Source organism: Ogataea angusta (assembly GCF_019207475.1).
Source record: "Ogataea angusta isolate 61-244 chromosome Unknown 61-244_NODE_6_length_652341_cov_89.526226, whole genome shotgun sequence".
Taxonomy (NCBI): domain Eukaryota; kingdom Fungi; phylum Ascomycota; class Pichiomycetes; order Pichiales; family Pichiaceae; genus Ogataea; species Ogataea angusta.
Genome location: NW_025065220.1, coordinates 217,688 through 234,818, shown reverse-complemented (window position 1 = coordinate 234,818; position 17,131 = coordinate 217,688). Strand labels below are relative to the sequence as shown.

The 17,131-nt window shown below is 59.4% G+C and overlaps 9 protein-coding genes across 9 annotated transcripts; 4 read left to right on the top strand and 5 right to left on the bottom strand.

The window, feature by feature from the left end:
* KL928_003171 (uncharacterized protein) lies at nucleotides 1-3,676 on the bottom strand (the record flags this gene model as incomplete). The annotated part of the gene is made up of 2 exons (XM_043203729.1): nucleotides 1-3,146; nucleotides 3,445-3,676. 2 exons carry the CDS (start codon nucleotides 3,674-3,676, stop codon nucleotides 1-3), a joined length of 3,378 nt encoding a protein of 1,125 aa, XP_043059424.1.
* Nucleotides 3,677-3,770: 94 nt separating this feature from the next.
* On the bottom strand, nucleotides 3,771-5,837 carry KL928_003170 (uncharacterized protein; the record flags this gene model as incomplete). The annotated part of the gene is made up of 2 exons (XM_043203728.1): nucleotides 3,771-5,060; nucleotides 5,247-5,837. 2 exons carry the CDS (start codon nucleotides 5,835-5,837, stop codon nucleotides 3,771-3,773), a joined length of 1,881 nt encoding a protein of 626 aa, XP_043059423.1.
* Nucleotides 5,838-5,917: 80 nt separating this feature from the next.
* Nucleotides 5,918-7,288, bottom strand: KL928_003169 (uncharacterized protein; the record flags this gene model as incomplete). Its single annotated transcript, XM_043203726.1, has 1 exon — nucleotides 5,918-7,288. The coding sequence occupies one exon, from the start codon at nucleotides 7,286-7,288 to the stop codon at nucleotides 5,918-5,920; it is 1,371 nt and encodes a 456-aa protein (XP_043059422.1).
* A 351-nt stretch (nucleotides 7,289-7,639) lies between these two features.
* Nucleotides 7,640-9,025, top strand: KL928_003168 (uncharacterized protein; the record flags this gene model as incomplete). Its single annotated transcript, XM_043203725.1, has 2 exons — nucleotides 7,640-7,653; nucleotides 7,756-9,025. 2 exons carry the CDS (start codon nucleotides 7,640-7,642, stop codon nucleotides 9,023-9,025), a joined length of 1,284 nt encoding a protein of 427 aa, XP_043059421.1.
* A 21-nt stretch (nucleotides 9,026-9,046) lies between these two features.
* KL928_003167 (uncharacterized protein) lies at nucleotides 9,047-9,760 on the bottom strand (the record flags this gene model as incomplete). The annotated part of the gene is made up of 1 exon (XM_043203724.1): nucleotides 9,047-9,760. One exon carries the CDS (start codon nucleotides 9,758-9,760, stop codon nucleotides 9,047-9,049), a length of 714 nt encoding a protein of 237 aa, XP_043059420.1.
* A 231-nt stretch (nucleotides 9,761-9,991) lies between these two features.
* Nucleotides 9,992-11,083, top strand: KL928_003166 (uncharacterized protein; the record flags this gene model as incomplete). The annotated part of the gene is made up of 1 exon (XM_043203723.1): nucleotides 9,992-11,083. The coding sequence occupies one exon, from the start codon at nucleotides 9,992-9,994 to the stop codon at nucleotides 11,081-11,083; it is 1,092 nt and encodes a 363-aa protein (XP_043059419.1).
* Nucleotides 11,084-11,310: 227 nt separating this feature from the next.
* KL928_003165 (uncharacterized protein) lies at nucleotides 11,311-13,551 on the top strand (the record flags this gene model as incomplete). The annotated part of the gene is made up of 1 exon (XM_043203722.1): nucleotides 11,311-13,551. The coding sequence occupies one exon, from the start codon at nucleotides 11,311-11,313 to the stop codon at nucleotides 13,549-13,551; it is 2,241 nt and encodes a 746-aa protein (XP_043059418.1).
* Nucleotides 13,552-13,573: 22 nt separating this feature from the next.
* KL928_003164 (uncharacterized protein) lies at nucleotides 13,574-15,724 on the bottom strand (the record flags this gene model as incomplete). The annotated part of the gene is made up of 1 exon (XM_043203721.1): nucleotides 13,574-15,724. The coding sequence occupies one exon, from the start codon at nucleotides 15,722-15,724 to the stop codon at nucleotides 13,574-13,576; it is 2,151 nt and encodes a 716-aa protein (XP_043059417.1).
* Nucleotides 15,725-15,827: 103 nt separating this feature from the next.
* KL928_003163 (uncharacterized protein) lies at nucleotides 15,828-17,129 on the top strand (the record flags this gene model as incomplete). Its single annotated transcript, XM_043203720.1, has 1 exon — nucleotides 15,828-17,129. The coding sequence occupies one exon, from the start codon at nucleotides 15,828-15,830 to the stop codon at nucleotides 17,127-17,129; it is 1,302 nt and encodes a 433-aa protein (XP_043059416.1).
* Between the last annotated feature and the right edge of the window lie 2 nt (nucleotides 17,130-17,131).

Genomic DNA, 17,131 nt, shown 5'->3' with positions numbered 1-17,131 from the left:
CTATGGTTTTTCGTGCTCGGCGGCGCCGAGGCTCGGAGACAGCGTAGGACAGAAGTCGCGCAGAATGCGCCGGAGCACGCCTCTGCCGATCGGTTTCGACATGAAGCCCGACATGCCCACCTTGAGGCAGTCGTCCTTGTTGCTCTGGTCGGCAAATGCCGTCAGCGCGACGATCGGCCCCGTGTACTTGAGCTCCTCGCGGAAATATTTCGTTGCGGAAAGACCGTCCATGTTGGGCATCTGCACGTCCATGAACACCAGGTCGTACGTCTCGTTGTTGTCGATGGCCTCCGTCATGAGCTCGCTCGCCTCGATCCCGTCGCACGCCATCGTCACGTCCGCAATGCCCTCCAGCTTCAGCATCCGCTTGATCACCTCCTGGTTCACGAGGTTGTCCTCGGCAATGAGCACCTTGAGCGGGCTCGTGCTGCTCGACGACGAGCCGCCGCCAGACACGTTCGAGCTGCTGGACGCCTTCCTGTTCGACGGCGCCGTGCCCGTCGACGCTCTCGTGATCAGGTCCGGCTTGCCCATGTACGCCGACTCGACCGTCGGCATCTCCGGCACCGGCGTCGACTCGTTAGCGAAGCTGACCCGTTTCAGCTTCGGCTCCTCGTACGCGCACTCGCCGACCTGCGGAACAGGAATCGTGAACGTGAACGACGAGCCGTGGCCCACCTTCGACCGCAGCGTCAGCGTTCCGTGCATCATTTTGGCGAACTGCTTGCAGATCGACAGCCCGAGCCCTGTGCCGCCGTACGACCGCGACAGCGTCTGGTCGCCCTGCACGAACGCCTCGAAGATCTTCTCCTGCAACGACTCGTCGATGCCCGGCCCGGTGTCGGTGATGGTCAGCTCAAACACCCACTTTATCGGTCTGCTGAACTTGCTGTACGTTTTTTTCTCCTTCTGGCTGTCCAGGTACCCGTCGTCGTCGAGTCCGGACGTGAGCGAGTCGACACTGGCGCGCAGCTCGGTGCCGTAGTTGTACGACTCGGCCAGCACGCCTCTGTAGCTGCCCGACGCCATGGTGTCGACGCTGGCGGCGTCGGAGCCGGCGGCCGCCGCAGACGAGTACGCCGCGTTGTTTTTGATAAATACGCTCTCGTAGTTGGCCTCGCGCGACCGCTGCGCGTCGTACTCGCCCAGAATGCGCATCGACACCGTCACGACACCGTCCTCGGGCGTGAACTTGAGCGAGTTGCTCACGAGGTTCATGATCACCTGCATGAGCCGGTTGGAGTCGGCAAACAGCACCATCTCGCGCAAAACAGCAGGCTTCACCACCAGCTCGAGCCGCACCTTCTGGTCGATCGCGGTCTTGCCGAAGATCGACTCGGTCTGCGACGCGAGCTCCGAGATCTGGAACGTGCGCTTCTGCAGCTTCGACCGCTGCAGCTGGTTCTTGCTGAAAGTGAGGAGCTGTGTAAGGATGTGCAGCAGCAGCTCGCCGCTGCGGAAAATGAGCTCCAGCGACGAGTGGATGCGCTCGACGTCGGTCTCGGCCATCGCCACCGACGTCATGCCCAGGATGCCGTTGAGCGGCGTGCGCAGCTCGTGCGAGATGTTGGCGATGAACACCGTCTTGGCCTCGTTCGCCGCCTCCGCCTGCTGCCGCGCCGTGTCGGCCTGGATCTTGGCCACCTCCAGCTCCTTGGTCCGCGCCCGCACACGGTCCTCGAGATGCGCGTACTGCAGGTCCAGCTCCTCGGTCATCGCGTTGAACGCCTCCGTCAGCTCGCTCAGCTCGTCATAGAACAGGCCCTTGCCCTGCACGATCGCCGGCGTCGGCACGCGCCGCCCAACCACCCAGTCGGGGAAGCTCTCGTGCGACTGCGGGCTCGTCACGGTGCGGCCGACGCTGTCGAACTGCGACTCGTCGCGCGTGTGGCGGTGCTCGTCGTCCAGCTCGCGCGCAAACAGCTTCTCGTCGCTCGTGTCGCTCGACTCTGTCTTCACGTGATCTGTCTTGTCGACGTCCTTGGGGGTCACCAGCCGCTGCAGGTTGCCGAGCGACTGGAACTTGCTGCGGTACGTGGGCTGGCCGCCTGCGGGCCCCGGAGGCGGCGGCGGCGGCGGCGGCGGCGAGTCGTCCGTGCTGTCCTTGTTTGCGCGCCGGCCGCCGTCTCGGCGGTCAAAGGTGAATATGGCTCCGTTCTTCTTGCGTCGTCTGTGCATGCGCAGTCCGCGGCCCTCCGTGACCTGCTCGGTGGCCTTCTGCAGCTTCAGAATCGGCCGCACGCCGTAATGCGCAAGCGGGAACGTCACAAAACACATGAACGCGGCGATCCCGATGCAGACCCCGACAATCAGCTTCGTCAACTTGACCGTCGGGCCCATGAACTTGCCGCGGCTCTGCTCCACAGAGATCATCCAGTCGGCGTACGTGAGATCCACCTTGGCGTAGCCCACAGAAACCCGCTCTCCAAACGGGTTCCGCATGTCTGTGTAGTGGCCGATGTCCTTGTTCTGGATGTAGACGGCCTCGGCGGGCGGATACGACGAGATGTTGTACTCGCTGTCGCTGGGCCCGAAAACGTACGAGTACGTGTCGGTGAGGGTCGCGTTGCCGGTGGTGTTGTGCGGTTTCAGACAGTAGATGCCGGCGTAGTCGTCGGTCGACGCGGTCTCCGTGACGTCCTTGACCGAGTCGACGTTGACGATGACAGAGATGTAGCCGCTCAGGTTGGGCGTCGAGAGCAGCACGGACGAGTTCGTGTACACGGGCAGCGTCAGCGACATGAAGTATGTTGTGTTGTAGTAGATGGGCCCGGCAACGTAGCCGGCCTGTTTGGCGAGCTGGTCGGTCACCTCCGCAGAGCTGTTGTGGCCCAGAATGTACAGGCGTTCGAGCGAGTCGGCAGCAATTCTCGCGGACGCCTCGCTGTTCGACACGTTTGCGATCAGCGACAGATCGATGTCGTACAGCCGCGCAGCGTTCAGCGAGGCCGAGGAGTCGAGGGTCTGCTCGATCGTCTTGATGGCGTCTGCAGTGACCGAGTTGGACGTGTTTCCGGCCTTGCGGTAGCTCAGCGCGTCCTCGAGCGTATCTCGCGTGCTCAGAAAGTAGATCTGGTAGTAGTAGTAGATGAAACTCTGTTTTATTTGGGCAGCCTTGAGTTCTGCCACAACCTGGAGTTTCTCGACTCGCGCCGACGTAAACACCGACGTGAAGTACAAGCCGGACACGACCGCGAGCACAAACAGCGAGAACAGCGCCACAAACAGCACGAGCGCTATTAGCTGCGTCCGGATAGAGATCCGGATCCTATGCCATCGCATGACAAAAGAAAATAAATGAAAAAATGTGTCTGGGCTTACATAACAAAAACATTAACTTATCTTTTTTAGAATGGGCTCTGCGAATTAAGACATGTCCGAAATCCAGCTCTCTGTGTCCAACAGAAACAAGAAGGCGTAAGTGTGGCGACGGCACGCTCTAACACCGCAGCTGCGACTCGTGCAAACGGCGCAAGAACCGGTGCTCGGGCTCAGATCCGTGCGAGCGCTGTCTCAAGCTCAAGATCCGGTGCGTGTACTCTCCGTACGAACGACGAATCTCCGTGCTCCACTCCAAGTACCAGGAGATGCTCGGCACGATCGAGCGGCTGCAGCACGAGCTCGCGGTGGCCCGTTCTGCGCGCGAGCCAGGCCCGGCGCCGTCCTCAGATGCCATCGGTCCTATTTCCTCTTTTAGAACACGACTCGAGAGTCTGGACAAAACCAAGATCCGTCCGCTGGAGCCCAACCCCGCGTCCAGCCGGCTCCCACTACCCGACAGGGCGCGCATCGTGCGCTATCTGGAGGCCCTCACGTTCCAGGAGGCCATGTTTCTTGTCGACCGCTCGCACTTCTTCCTCAACGATATCTATTTCCCGTACGACGTCGATCTGCTCAAATCCCGGCTCGCGCAGACTTACGACCCGTCCGCGCGGTTCGGCACTCTGGCAGACCACGCCTCGACCCAGTTCCGCGCGCTCTGCCTCGTTGTCATGGCCCTCGGCACAAAGTACACCCGCAGCTCCGACCCCATCACCGGATACTTGCTCTCCAGCGCGCTCACCCTGGTGCTGCCCTGCACGCAGATCAAAAACGAGCCGGAGAACTACGTCGCGGTCGCGACGCTGACGCTGGCGAGCCTGTTCTTCCGCTCGCTCGGCCGCGACGACGACTGCATGCTCTACTCCAACATGGCGATCCAGCTGGCCAGCCACATCGGGCTCAGCAAATGCGGGCCCGCGCACGCGCCGCACGAGACAGATATCCGCGCGCGCGTGTTCTGGGTCTCGTACGGGCTCAACAAGACGCTCGCGGCGAAAATGGGCGAGCCGTCGCTCCTGCAGTCCAAAGACGTCTCGTGCCCGCTGCCACAGATGCTGTGCAAGGATGTTCCCAACACGACGGCCGCCGCGCGGTTCGCCACGTACATCCGGCTCAGCGCCATCTCGGAGGACATCTTCCGCGCGATCTACCGGCTCGGCAAGACCTCCGACTGGACCAAGACTCTGGGAGGCATTATCCAGCAGCTGGTGCGGTGGAACGAAACGCTGCCCCGCGAGCTGCAGCTGCAGTACAACGCCACGTCCAGCGACCTCAAACACAAGCGGCTGGTGTGCTCGCTTCATCTGAACCGCTGTTTCTGCATCCACCTCACCACAATCCCGTTTCTGTACAGTCTGGTGGAGATGAAAAAAACAGACCCCGGATTCGAAATCAGCACCGACGTGTGCGAGCTCCTCACGATCTGCCTCAACGCCGCGCAGATGACAGTCTACATCGCCAACTCGTGCGCCAACGAGGGCATGCTGGCAACCTACGGCGTCATGGACCTTGACTACATCTACAGCGCGTGCCTGACGTTCTTCATCTGCGGCGACGTGCTGCGCTTCAACACCGACGAGTGCTCGCGGTTTCTGGACTCGTCGCTCGCGATCGTGGCCAAAATGGCCGCCGAGGGCAACCACGACGCCACCGTCAAGCACGCCAAGGTGCAGAACCTGCTGGCCAGCTACCGGCCGCAGCTGCCAGACGTCCCGTCTCCCGGGCTGGATCTCGCGAGTCTGGACGTTCCGGACGCGCTGTGGACACAGAACCCGGTCGAGACGTTCCAGGCGCTCGCCGGCCACGACCTCAACATCTGGGAGTACGGCTACAAGTCGTGGCAGCACGTGGACGAGCTCTGGGACGATTTTGCGGAAACGTACAATTGACAGCTACATGCAGGACATGAGAATCTAATTAGGCACTATCCCGTGCGACGCCAGGTACTCGGCAATGGCGGTGATGCACTCCTCAATGCCGGTCGTGCTGGTATTCAGGTGGATCTCTGGTTTTTCGGGAGCCTCGTACGGGTCGTCGATACCAGTGAAGTTCTTGATCAGCCCCTCCCGGGCCTTCTTGTACAGGCCCTTGGGGTCTCTCTTCTCGGCCACCTCCAGCGGCACGTCGACAAACACCTCGACAAACGGAAGACCGGCCTCTTCGTGCAGTTTCCTGGCCTGTGCTCTGTCACCTTTGTACGGAGAAATAAAAGACGTGATAGCAATGGCCGACGAGTCGGCAAAAAGCTTCGAGACCTCGGAAATACGACGGATGTTCTCGGCACGGTCCTTCTCGCTGAAGCCCAGGTCCTTGTTGAGGCCGAACCGGACGTTGTCGCCGTCCAGTCTGTACGCATTGATTCCCTTAGTCAGCAGCAGTCTCTCCAGACCGCACGCAATCGTGCTCTTTCCCGACGCACTGAGCCCGGTCAGCCACACAGTGGCGCCCTTCTGGCCGGTCAGTTTGTTGCGCTCCTCTGTCGTCAGGTTGTGGTGCCAGGTGATATTGCTCGACATGCTGCGCTCAAGATTTTTCACCAACTTTTCGTCCTCCGGCTCTTTTTTTTTTTTTCGTGCGCTTGTGACGAGTCACGTGACTAGACCGTCTCCACAGTTTCTGCCAAATGCACGAGGGTCGATAACACGTTGCTCTGGAGGCCTTGGCGCACGTCGCGGTTCTCCTCAACGAGGTCGCCGTAGGCTTTCATCGTGTCGGCGATGCGTCTGTCCGCGCTCTTGGTCACGAGACCCGCGTCGACCGCTCTTTTGCGGATGTACTGCGCCAGTTGCACGTCGTTCTGGAGCAGCGTAGCAAGAACCAGACAGTACACCAGCTGGCTGCTGGTGTGTGGTTCTGCGCCCCACTTGGCGATTGCGGCGTTGTACTCGTCCAGCGCCTCGTCTTGGCTGCCGGTCCACGCGTGCTGCAGGATTTTTGCGCACGCGATCTGCGGGCTGGTCGTCTCGACAAAGACAGGCTCAGCTCCCGTGCGCACGGTCTCGTGGGCGCCGATGAGGAAGTTGAGCTCGTCCAGACGGGCAGCCAGCGGGTCCGGAGACTCGGTCTGTGCTTTGTCCAGGAAAAATCCGCGCGCTTTCGCAATGGCAGCGGCGGCCTGGGGCAGAGGCTCGAGAACGCTAATTAATTTCCAGGCACTTTTTTCAGGGTCCAGAGACGGCAGGAAGCCGAGTTTTTCGTGCATCTGTTTCTCGTTTTCCGATGGTTGGAGCTTTCCTGCGCCGGCAATGGGCACGAGGTTCTCTATGAGCACTGAATCCGGCAGATCCAGCGTCAGCAGACTGAGTCGCTGTTTGGGTGTGAGATTTGGCAGCTGCAGCAGCTTTGTTTTCACATCGACGGCCAGCGGCAGGACAGCGATATAAGAGTCCAGCTCAAGCGCAAAGAAGTCGGTGACCAGCCGTTTCTGGGATTCCTCCTCCAAGCGGGCGAAACTGTCCGCCGCCAGCTTGAGGATGTTGTGCGCCTTGAAGAAAGAGATCGCGATGTCTTCTGGCTCTGTGTCGGCTTTTTCGCCGTCAACGAGGCGTTCCAGCACGATATGCTTCACTTCAGGGTCGGACGTCGGGTTCTGTTCAAAGATCTCGTAGCTGGACCACCTGCGGCCCGGATTGGCCAGCAGGACCTCTTTGAGAGTGCTGGGCTCGAGCTGGCCGCCGATTTGCGCCAGCTGCGGCTGCGTGCTGGCGTAGACGCCGAAATCAAGCCGCACAAAGGTCCGGATCAGCTCGTTGTAGTAGCGAGCCTTGGTTTCCCGGGGAAGAGCTGCCTGGCGTGTCAGCTTGCCAAAGGCGGTGTACAGCTCGCGCAGGTCGCAGGTCTGCTCGCTCGCGGGGTCGAGCCCGGCATGGTACCGCACATGGTCTGTGTAGTACGCGGGATCGATTCTGGCGAGCGCGGCAGCCGACTGCTTGACAGTAGGGACGAGAGGCCGTAGACGAGAAAGCATGAAATAAATTTTTTTGCACAGCCCGAGAGGTAGACACGCAGGCGGACCTGAAGAGTTGACAACTTTGGGCTCTGCACGGGAGACTTGGAGCAGGCTGGAGCAGGCTGGAGCAGGCTGGAGATGGTGGTGTAGGGGTTGTATAAGGTAGCGGAGCTGGATAGAGAACGCGATTTTGCCAGATGGACCGCAAGTAGACGTCGCAGCGTCGGAGACGCCTGCCAGCACCCTCCCAAACAGCTCAGGCGCAAGCTGGCTTTCGCTGGTTTCATGGCCAGCTTAATAAAATTATCCAGCCGACTTATTCTTTCCTTGCCCCTCAAGTTTTTTTACAAAAAGTTTATCACAACTAAAATGGGTAACGAACCGTCTAAGCCCAAAAATCCGCAGTTTTCCAGGACAGACACATCGACCTCCGCGAGGAGCGCCCGCTCAATTCGGTCGCGGCGGTCGGCGAGCGAGACCGCCAGCTTCAAGACGGTTTCGTCGTCCCCCATAATGAACAGACGGGACTCGTCCAAGAGTCTCACGGAGCTCACCGACGAGATGGAGAACCTGAACATCGACATTCCGCCCAGCATGCTGTCTGTGCCGCCCAAGTCGCCGATTCTGCGCGTGAACTCGTCCTCGTCGCTCGCCTCGAACGTGCCCAATCAACCACAGTCCATCGACATTCCAAACCCGCAGGTATCGCCAATGGCCACCTCGTTCAAGTCCGGCTCGTACAGACCCCCAGAGGTAGCAACGACACAGGACCAAGGCGTGCTGGACATCGAGGACCTGATCCAGCGGCTGCTGGACGCCGGCTACTCAGGCAAGAGAACCAAGGCGATATGCCTCAAAAACTCGGAAATCCAGATGATATGCTCCACGGCCAGAGAGATCTTCCTGAGCCAGCCCACGCTGCTGGAGCTCAGCGCGCCCGTCAAGATCGTGGGCGACGTGCATGGTCAGTACAGCGACCTGATCCGCATCTTCACCAAGTGCGGGTTTCCGCCGGCAAGCAACTACCTGTTCCTGGGAGACTACGTGGACCGCGGCAAACAGTCGCTGGAGACCATCCTGCTGCTCCTCTGCTACAAGATCAAGTACCCAGAAAACTTCTTCCTGCTACGAGGAAACCACGAGTGTGCGCAGATCACAAGGGCCTACGGGTTCTACGACGAATGCAAGCGAAGAGCGAACCTCAAGACATGGAAGATCTTCATCGACACGTTCAACACGCTGCCGATCGCGGCGATAGTCGCGTCCAAGATCTTCTGCGTGCACGGCGGGCTGTCGCCGGTGCTGAACTCCATGGACGAAATAAGAATGATCAAACGACCAACAGACGTGCCGGACTTTGGTCTGCTGAACGATCTGCTCTGGTCGGACCCAGCAGATACCCCGAACGAATGGGAGGACAACGAGCGAGGAGTGTCTTACTGCTTCAACAAGGTGGCCATCAACAAGTTCCTCAACAAGTTCCAGTTCGACCTCGTGGTGCGTGCACACATGGTGGTCGAGGACGGATACGAGTTTTTCAACGACCGGTCACTGGTGACCGTGTTCTCTGCGCCGAACTACTGCGGTGAGTTCGACAACTGGGGGGCCGTCATGTCTGTTTCCGAGGAGCTGCTGTGCTCGTTCGAGCTGCTCGACCCGCTCGACGGCGTGGCTTTGAAACAGCTCATGAAAAAAGGCAAACACGAACGTCGCACGGCAATGACTTACGCAAACAGCCCCAACGTGTCAATATAGTCATATACTCATTTTACCCATCTATATCGGCTCCACGATTAACCACCAGTTGTCTTTCTCATAGCCGCTCTGCACAACTCTCCCTCCAGCGGCCACACAGTCCTCCTCCAGCTCGCCTTTCTTATATAAATGATAATATCTCATCCGAGTTGTTCCATCTTTCGTCACCCACGGCACCAGTATGTCCTGCTCCATGCCCTCTCTGTACCCGCGGCGCGAATTCTCCTGCTCCAGAGCCCAGCAGTACACCAGGGCCCGGCCGCCGCAGCGCACCACCCGTAGAATCTCGCGGATCGCCGCCACGCGCCTCCCTTTCGTGCTGAAATGGTGCACCACGGCAATCGACACGGCAAAGTCAAACCGTCTGGACTCGTGCGGCAGCATCATCCCATCTGCTACCACCAAATCGTTGAATTCTTTCTGGTGAAGCTGCACAGCCTGGTCGAGCAGACCAGTCGAGTAATCCGACCCAACAATGTACAGTTTCGGGTTCACCGTCAGGTACTTGCCGTTTCCGCACCCGACGTCCACTCCAAGCGAGTAGTCGGGGATGGACCCAAGAAACTGGGCCACCATTGGCCACGGCTTGTATCTGGTCTGCGAGAAGTGCTGCGCGATGTCGTTGTACACGCTGTGCACATATAGACGTTCCTGGAGCTCGGGCGTCGCCGTGCTCTTGAACCTGCGTGTTTCCAGCTCGATCTCCTCCTGGGAGGGCTGTATCTTGCCAGACATGAATTTAGAGATAAAAAAAAAAAAATTAATTCGAGGAGGTAATCGTAGAGGGGAGGGATTCAAACCAACAATGGAGTAGTCGGCACTTGAAAGAGACCGTGTGAGAGCTGAATTTTTTCTCGTCACCGTCGTCCTTCTCCGGTCTCCATACCGTTCCAAACGCCCAAGCTACGCTACGCCTGGCTACGGTTCATAATCCGGCTGTGCTGCGAATTTTTTCACCTATTTTCCATGAACGCGGCTTTCGTTTCCAGTTTCAACTGCAACGACTGGGCGCTGAGTTTGGCTGCTGTGGCCGACAGCGTTGCTGTTGCAGCCGCCAACGGCAAGATCCACCTCCTGTCCAAAAGTGTACAGAACATCGGTACTCTCTCGGCACATTCTCGCTCCATCAATAAAATCAAGGCCGTGGACCTACACACCTTTGCAAGCTGCTCGAACGACGGCACCGTAAAGGTCTGGGACGCGAGAACCAACAGCGAGACACACAGTTTTTCCAACGCCCGCCAGCTGCCGTTTCTGTCCCTGGACACCAGCTACAACATGTTGGTAGCAGGAACAGAGCTCAGTGGGTCCGACTCGGAGCTGATTCTTTGGGACCTGCGCAAGCCGGCGCAGCCGTTCAGGACGTTTATAGACTCGCACAACGACGACATCACCGAGGCGCGGTTCCACCCGTCCAACAGACAGCTGCTTTTGAGCGGGTCGACCGACGGCTACGTGAACATCTACGATCTTTCTGTGCCCGAGGAGGACGACGCTTTGCAGCAGGTGATCAACTTCACCTCGATCCACTCGGCGAACTTCCTCTCGCCAAACAGAATATACACTCTGTCGCACATGGAGACGTTTGCTGTGCACGAGCTGAACGACCACCGCACCGAGGAGCACGTCGAGCCGCTGCCAAAACAGTTTGGCGACGTTCGCGAAAAATGGGGGTGCGAGTACGTGGTGGATCTGCAGGCTCCGGGCTACGTTTTTTGCGGGTCGAACTCGAAGCACGAGCTGAAGATGTACCGTTTCGACCCTGTGGTGGAGAATTTCGACTTTGCGGCCGAATCGCCGGTGCATTTCCCCAACGCCCACGGCGAAGAGGTGGTCCGTGACGTGCTGGTGCTGGATAATATGGTGTACACTGGCGGAGAGGACAATCTGGTGAAGCTGTGGAAAGCGCCGTGCCATGTGGCCGACACGAGCGCGACGTTTTTCAGCAGCGCGCCGCAGCCCGTTGAGACGGCGCCAAAGGAACTAAAGCCCGAGTCGGGCAGAAAACACAAGAAAAAGAAGCACAAGAAGGACTCCAAGAGGTTCAAGCCGTACTGAGAAAAAGGTGTGTGCGCGCACGACTTTTCCTGAGCTGTTTATAAAATATTAAATAAAACCAGCTGTACATTAAAGGTGGTTGAGGCTGCAAGCAGACAAGAGGGAATTGCCGCTTGCGAACCACTGATTCAAACTCATCGAGGCGCAAGAACTACACGGCAGCAGCCAGACGCCCACAGCACTCCTTTTGACACATTTTCCAAGTCTTGAATCAGCCTCGAACAGCCATGACCGCCGGAGCCCCGCCTTCGGTGTACAAGCCGGGCACCGTGTTGACCGTGGGCTCGCACAAGGTCGTCATTGAGAAGTATCTGTCCCAGGGAGGCTTTGCGCACGTGTATACGTGCCGCATCAGCCCGGCCTGGCAAGATCAGAAAATAGCATGTCTGAAAAGAGTGGCGGTGCCCGACAAGCCGACGCTGAACGTGCTTCGCCAGGAGGTCGACGCCATGAGACGGCTCCAGGGGAAAAGCTGCATTGTTTCGTACATCGACTCGCACGCTTCGCGGATGGCCAACGGGGTAGGATACGAGGTGTTTCTGCTGATGGAGTACTGTTCTGGCAACGGCCTGATCGATTTCATGAACACGCGGCTGGTCAACAAGCTGAAGGAGCCGGAGATCCTGCAGATTATGGGCGAGATCACCGAGGGCGTGGCCCACATGCACGCTCTGAATCCTCCGCTAATCCACAAAGACATCAAGATCGAAAACGTGCTGCTTTCCAGCGACAGACACTACAAGCTGTGCGACTTCGGGTCTGCGTCGCCGCCGTTGAGGCCGCCGCGCAACGTCGAGGAGTTCGAGATTCTCCAGAACGACATAATGAAGCACACCACGCCCCAGTACCGCTGTCCGGAAATGATAGACCTGTACAAAGGACAGCCGATCGACGAGAAGTCGGATATCTGGGCGCTGGGCGTGTTTCTGTACAAGCTGTGCTACTACACGACGCCGTTCGAGCAGAACGCCATCAACGGCAACGGCAACGGCGGAGGCGGCGAGTACGCCATTCTGCACGGCCTCTACTCGTTTCCTCCGTCTCCACCGTACAGCACGAGACTGAAGCACGTGATTGCGAGGTGTCTGATGGTGGACCCGAAGAAGAGGCCGACCGTTTTCCAGCTTCTGGACGAGGTGTGCCAGATGCGCGGCGTTCCGTACCCGAACATCGCCAAGGCCACGGACCAGCCGCCGCCTATGCCCCGCCGGCCTGCCACGACAGAGGAGTTTGTTGCTCCCTCGCTCAAAAGCGACGTGGCCAAGTACTCTTCCAAGGAGCACGCGTTGCAAAAGTCGTACTCCGAAAAAGTCATGGCGCACCATTTGACCGCGCAGGACCCGTTTGCCCAGCTCGACAAGACCAAGTTTGTGGCGCCGTCCAACAACAAGTCCACGTCGGATCTCACTCACTCGTTTGCGCGTCCTGATTTCACCAGACGGTCCTCTTCCAAGTCGCGTCCGCTCAGCATGTCTGCCGCCACTATCCACAAGCAGGCGTCTGGCCCCGTGTTGCACGCCGAGCTCATCGACGGCATGACCAGAGAGGAGGTGGTTGAGCTGTCTCCGAACCACCACAATAATATCAACAGCTCTGTCGACTTCATCAAGAGCGCCACTCCACAAAGAACAGGCGACAGCTTCAGGTCGCGGTTTGCGACCCTGAAGGCGTCCAACACTGGCCACCACAAACGGTCGAGCATTTCGTCCATCAAAGACCTTCTTACCGGGGGAAGATCGCGCGAATCGAGCAGAAACCCGTCCTACTCTTCCGTCAAGAGCAGAAACGCGTCAGGCTCGAACCGCAGCACGGACTCGCTGCACGAGTTCACGACGATCTACCGCGCGGACTCGAACTCGAGCTCGTTGGCGTCGGAAACGTTCGTCGAGGACGACCAGACCACGCCGCGCGCAGAAAAGCCGAGCGTGCCCGAGCACCGGCCGCCCAAACGGTCGAACTCGATCCAGCGGAGAGTGCAGATGCTGCTGAACCGCAAGCCGTCGCCGCCCCCGGCGAAAACGGCACACGGGTACGGGAAATACACCGACGACAAGAGCATGCCGCCGCCGGCGAAGCCCAAGATCAACAAGATCCCGATCAAGGTGATCACGCCGTCGAGAACGACAAACACGTCGCCGCCGCCGTTCGCGACGCCAAGCTCGACAGCCACGTCGCCGTACTCGGCGCTGTCTGCGTCGTCGTCCTACAGAGACGCCGGCGAGAGGCTAAACTACCAGGACGCGGTGCTGAGTCGCGTCAACAGCGTCGACTCGTCGACGCCGTCGACGCCGGTGCGGAACAGAAGGAAGACGGGCTCCAAGAAACCGCCACCACGGCCAAAGAAGCCAGAGCATCTGAGCTCCAACAAGTCGACGCCCCAGAAGCCGCCGGCGCGCAACAGCTTCAGCGACGACGACGTCGAGGCGCTCGAAAGACGCTTCTACGAAAAGTTCCCCAGTGCATTATAGAACAGAAAAGGCATACCCACTTTCACTCGCTATCGCTATCGTAGTCCTCCAACGAGTCCTGAATGAAGTCGCAGCCTTCCTCCAGCCTCTCCTCGATGATATTGTCCAGTCCTTCCACGTCGGCGCGCAGAACACGGCCGTACTTCTTGCGCGGCCGCTTGCTGCTCCCGTTCTTCTCCACGTCGCCCCAGCACGGGTGTTTTGTCGCCGTGAACACGAGCGAGTTCTGGTAGAACCAGTCGACCACCGACTCGTCGATCGACGAGACGATCGCGCGCAACGCGGTCGCACGGTCCAGATAGTTCACCGAGCACTTGACCAGGCCGCGCACGTCGCGGTGGCCGCACAGGTGCACCACGCCGTTGTATGCGTCGCCAACACCCACAAACGCCATCTTGCTCACCTTGAAGTACTGGATGTAGTGATCCCACAGATACAGCAGCACGTCCTGCGCGGAGCTGATGTTGTTGTACTGCGCGTCCTCGGCGCCAGAGATGGCCAGCGGCACGTTGATGTCGACGACGCCGTAGTGCTGCTCAATCGCCCAGTCCAGGAACCGCAAAGACTGGTCCACCACGACCGCCGACGCCGAGTCCAGCGTGCCGGTCACCGGGTCTCTGCGGGCCCACACGCGCGCCGAGTCGTGCACAACAACCACGAGCTTGTCTGCCTCGTAAACGTCGGGCGAGCACAGCGCCAGGTCTCTGAGCGAGAACGAATGCGGCAGTTTTTCGGTGAGAACCGGAAGCGGCACAAAATGTCGTTTTTCGAAAAGCTCCTCCTTCTGGTACGCGCGGATCGCGTCGCTGACTTTGAGCCCCTTGCCGGCCATTTCCTCAAACGACACCGCGCCCAGCTTCTCCACGAGCCCGTCGTAGTCGCCCATGATATTGGGCTTCGAGAAGTCCTGGCCGTCGTAGCCCGGCTTGAGCGTCTTCCAGTACTGCGACTGGATCTTGATCACGTCGTCGATCACCTCGATCGTCTCTGTTTTCAGCTGCACCGACCTGAGCTCCTCGGGCGGCTCGCCCAGCAGCACCTTGGCCACGCGCAGCGCGCTGCTGGCGATCGCGTCCAGATTGTAGCCTCCTTCCAGAACGACGCACAGATTGCCCTTGGCGAGACTCTTGAGCGCGTGGGTCATGTGGCCGTACCCGGCGGGCGACACGTGACACCCGCCGATGATGTCGCCGTCGGCCGCGTCGAAGCCAGACGAGATGATCACGAGATCGGGCGCAAACTCGTGGCACACAGGCATGATCACCCTGTTGAACGCGTAGATGTAGTCTGCGTCGCCGACGCCGCCCACCGGCCACGGGATGTTGACGTTGAAGCCCTCGCCCGCGCCAGAACCGACCTGGTCCGCGCCGCCGGCCTTGGTGCCCGGGTAGTACTTGCCGTGCTCGTATCTGTGGAGCGAGATGTACAGCACGCGCGGGTCGTCGAAAAACGCCTTCTGCGTGCCGTTGCCGTGGTGCACGTCCCAGTCCACTATCACGATCCGGCGCACCGACTCTGGGTAGCTCGCGAGAATGCTCTTAGCGGCGACAGCCACGTTCGAAAACAGGCAGAACCCGCCCGGCGCGTCGGGCTCTGCGTGGTGGCCCGGCGGGCGCACCACCGCCAGCGCGTTCTTCACACGGCCCTCCACCACGGCCTTGCACGCCTCGATGGCTCCTCCGCACGAGAGCTTGGCACTCAGCAGCGAGTCGTTGTTGAAGTAGACAGAGTCGCCCTTCTCCGTGTGCGCCATGAGCTCCTCCTTGGTCATCTGCTGCGTGCTCTCTATGAACCGCAGATGCTCCGGCGTGTGCACAAGCAGAATCTCCTCTGCGCTGGCCTCGCGAACAGGAATTTTCACCATGAGATCTCCTATCTGGTCGCGTCCCGACAGCGTCGGGTCGGTGATGAGCCCGTTCTCGGCCAGGATCTTGTATATTCTATAGATCCGGCGCGGGTCCTCCGGGTGCGGGTCGATGTACTCGAAGTAGGACGTGAATATCTTGGCATGGTACCGCATGCGCACGTCGTAGCAAAGACCCGTTTTCAGGGGCACGTACGCCAATTGCGGCTCGCGCTCCGGCACAATGACCAGGCTCGCGGGCACGTCCTCGTCCTCCGGCTTGATGCTCTCGAGCGGCCGTTTGCGGTCTCCGTTGAAAGCTGTCTCCATGGGATTAAAATAAAGAAAATATTGTTTTGTGTGTTAAATCTCACGATACTACACCGCCTGGGAAAAAAATAAAAAATAAAAAAAAAAAAATATTTCGGTCCTTATGAAGCTCTACTACGAGGCCTCGCGATTTCTGGACGACTCCAAGAGCGGGTCGCTGCAGAACCGCGTTTTCGCCGCCGCCCGCGACCGCAAAATCCAGTCCGACCCCAAACACGTGTACGCGCTCGTGCTCTCGACGCTCAAGTACCGGCCGTTTCTGGCGCAGATCATCCGCAAATGCAAGCTGCTGGAGCTCGAGAAAAAGAGCAAGCTGACCGAACCGCTGGCGTTGCTACTGGTCCACGACCTGCTTCTGTCCAAAGGCGGCCGAATCCACAGCAAGCACCACCCACTCAAGGACGCCGTGATCCGCAACAAGACCAGACTGCATGCCGAGCTCACAAAGCTCAAGTTGAAGCACGGTGTGCGGTCCCTGGAGGGTCTTGTCGAGGACGACGACACGCCTGTGCGGTGGTTCCGTGCGAACCTCGCGCGCACGACGAAAGAAGCCGTGCTCGCTGCCCTCGAGCATCTCCGACGCGTCGATCGCGTCGCCGACATACAGAAGGGCACCATCTACCATGACGAGTACGTGGCGGACCTATTTGGGATCCACCCGCGTGAGACGCTCGTGTCGCTGCCATTGTACCATTCTGGCGATGTGATTATCCAAGACCGGGCGTCGTGCTTCCCGGCATTTATTCTGGCTCCCAAGCCGGGCAGGGACAAAATTATCGACGCGTGCGCTGCTCCAGGCAACAAGACTACGCATCTGGCCGCTATTCTGGGGAACTCGCCGGACTCGGTCGTCGCTTTCGAGAAAAACCCAGACAGAGCCAAGACGCTGCACAAAATGTGCGAAAAGGCAGGAACGTTGGGGTGTGTCCGGATCCAGCAGGGCGATTTCACGAAAACCGACCCCGGCGAGTATCCAGACGTGACGGGGCTGCTCGTGGACCCGTCGTGCTCGGGCAGCGGCATTTTCGGCCGCGGGTTCGAGGAAAACGACACCGAGGAGCATACGCAGGAGCGGCTGAAAAAACTGGCCGGGTTCCAAGTGGCCATCATGAAGCACGCGATGCGGTTCCCGAACGCAAAGAAAATCGTCTACTCGACGTGCTCGGTGCACGCGCAGGAGAACGAGCAGGTCGTCGTGGACCTGCTGCTGGACAGCACGGTGCAGGCACAGGGGTGGCGCATGTGTAGCAGAGAAGACGTAATTCCGTCGTGGCCGCGGCGCGGGCTCGTGGAGGAGTTCGCCGCCGTGGACGACCCGCAGCGGTGTGCAGACGGCTGTATCCGCACGGTGCCGCGGCAGGACGGCGGGATCGGGTTTTTCGCGGTGGCTTTTGAAAGAGACTAGCA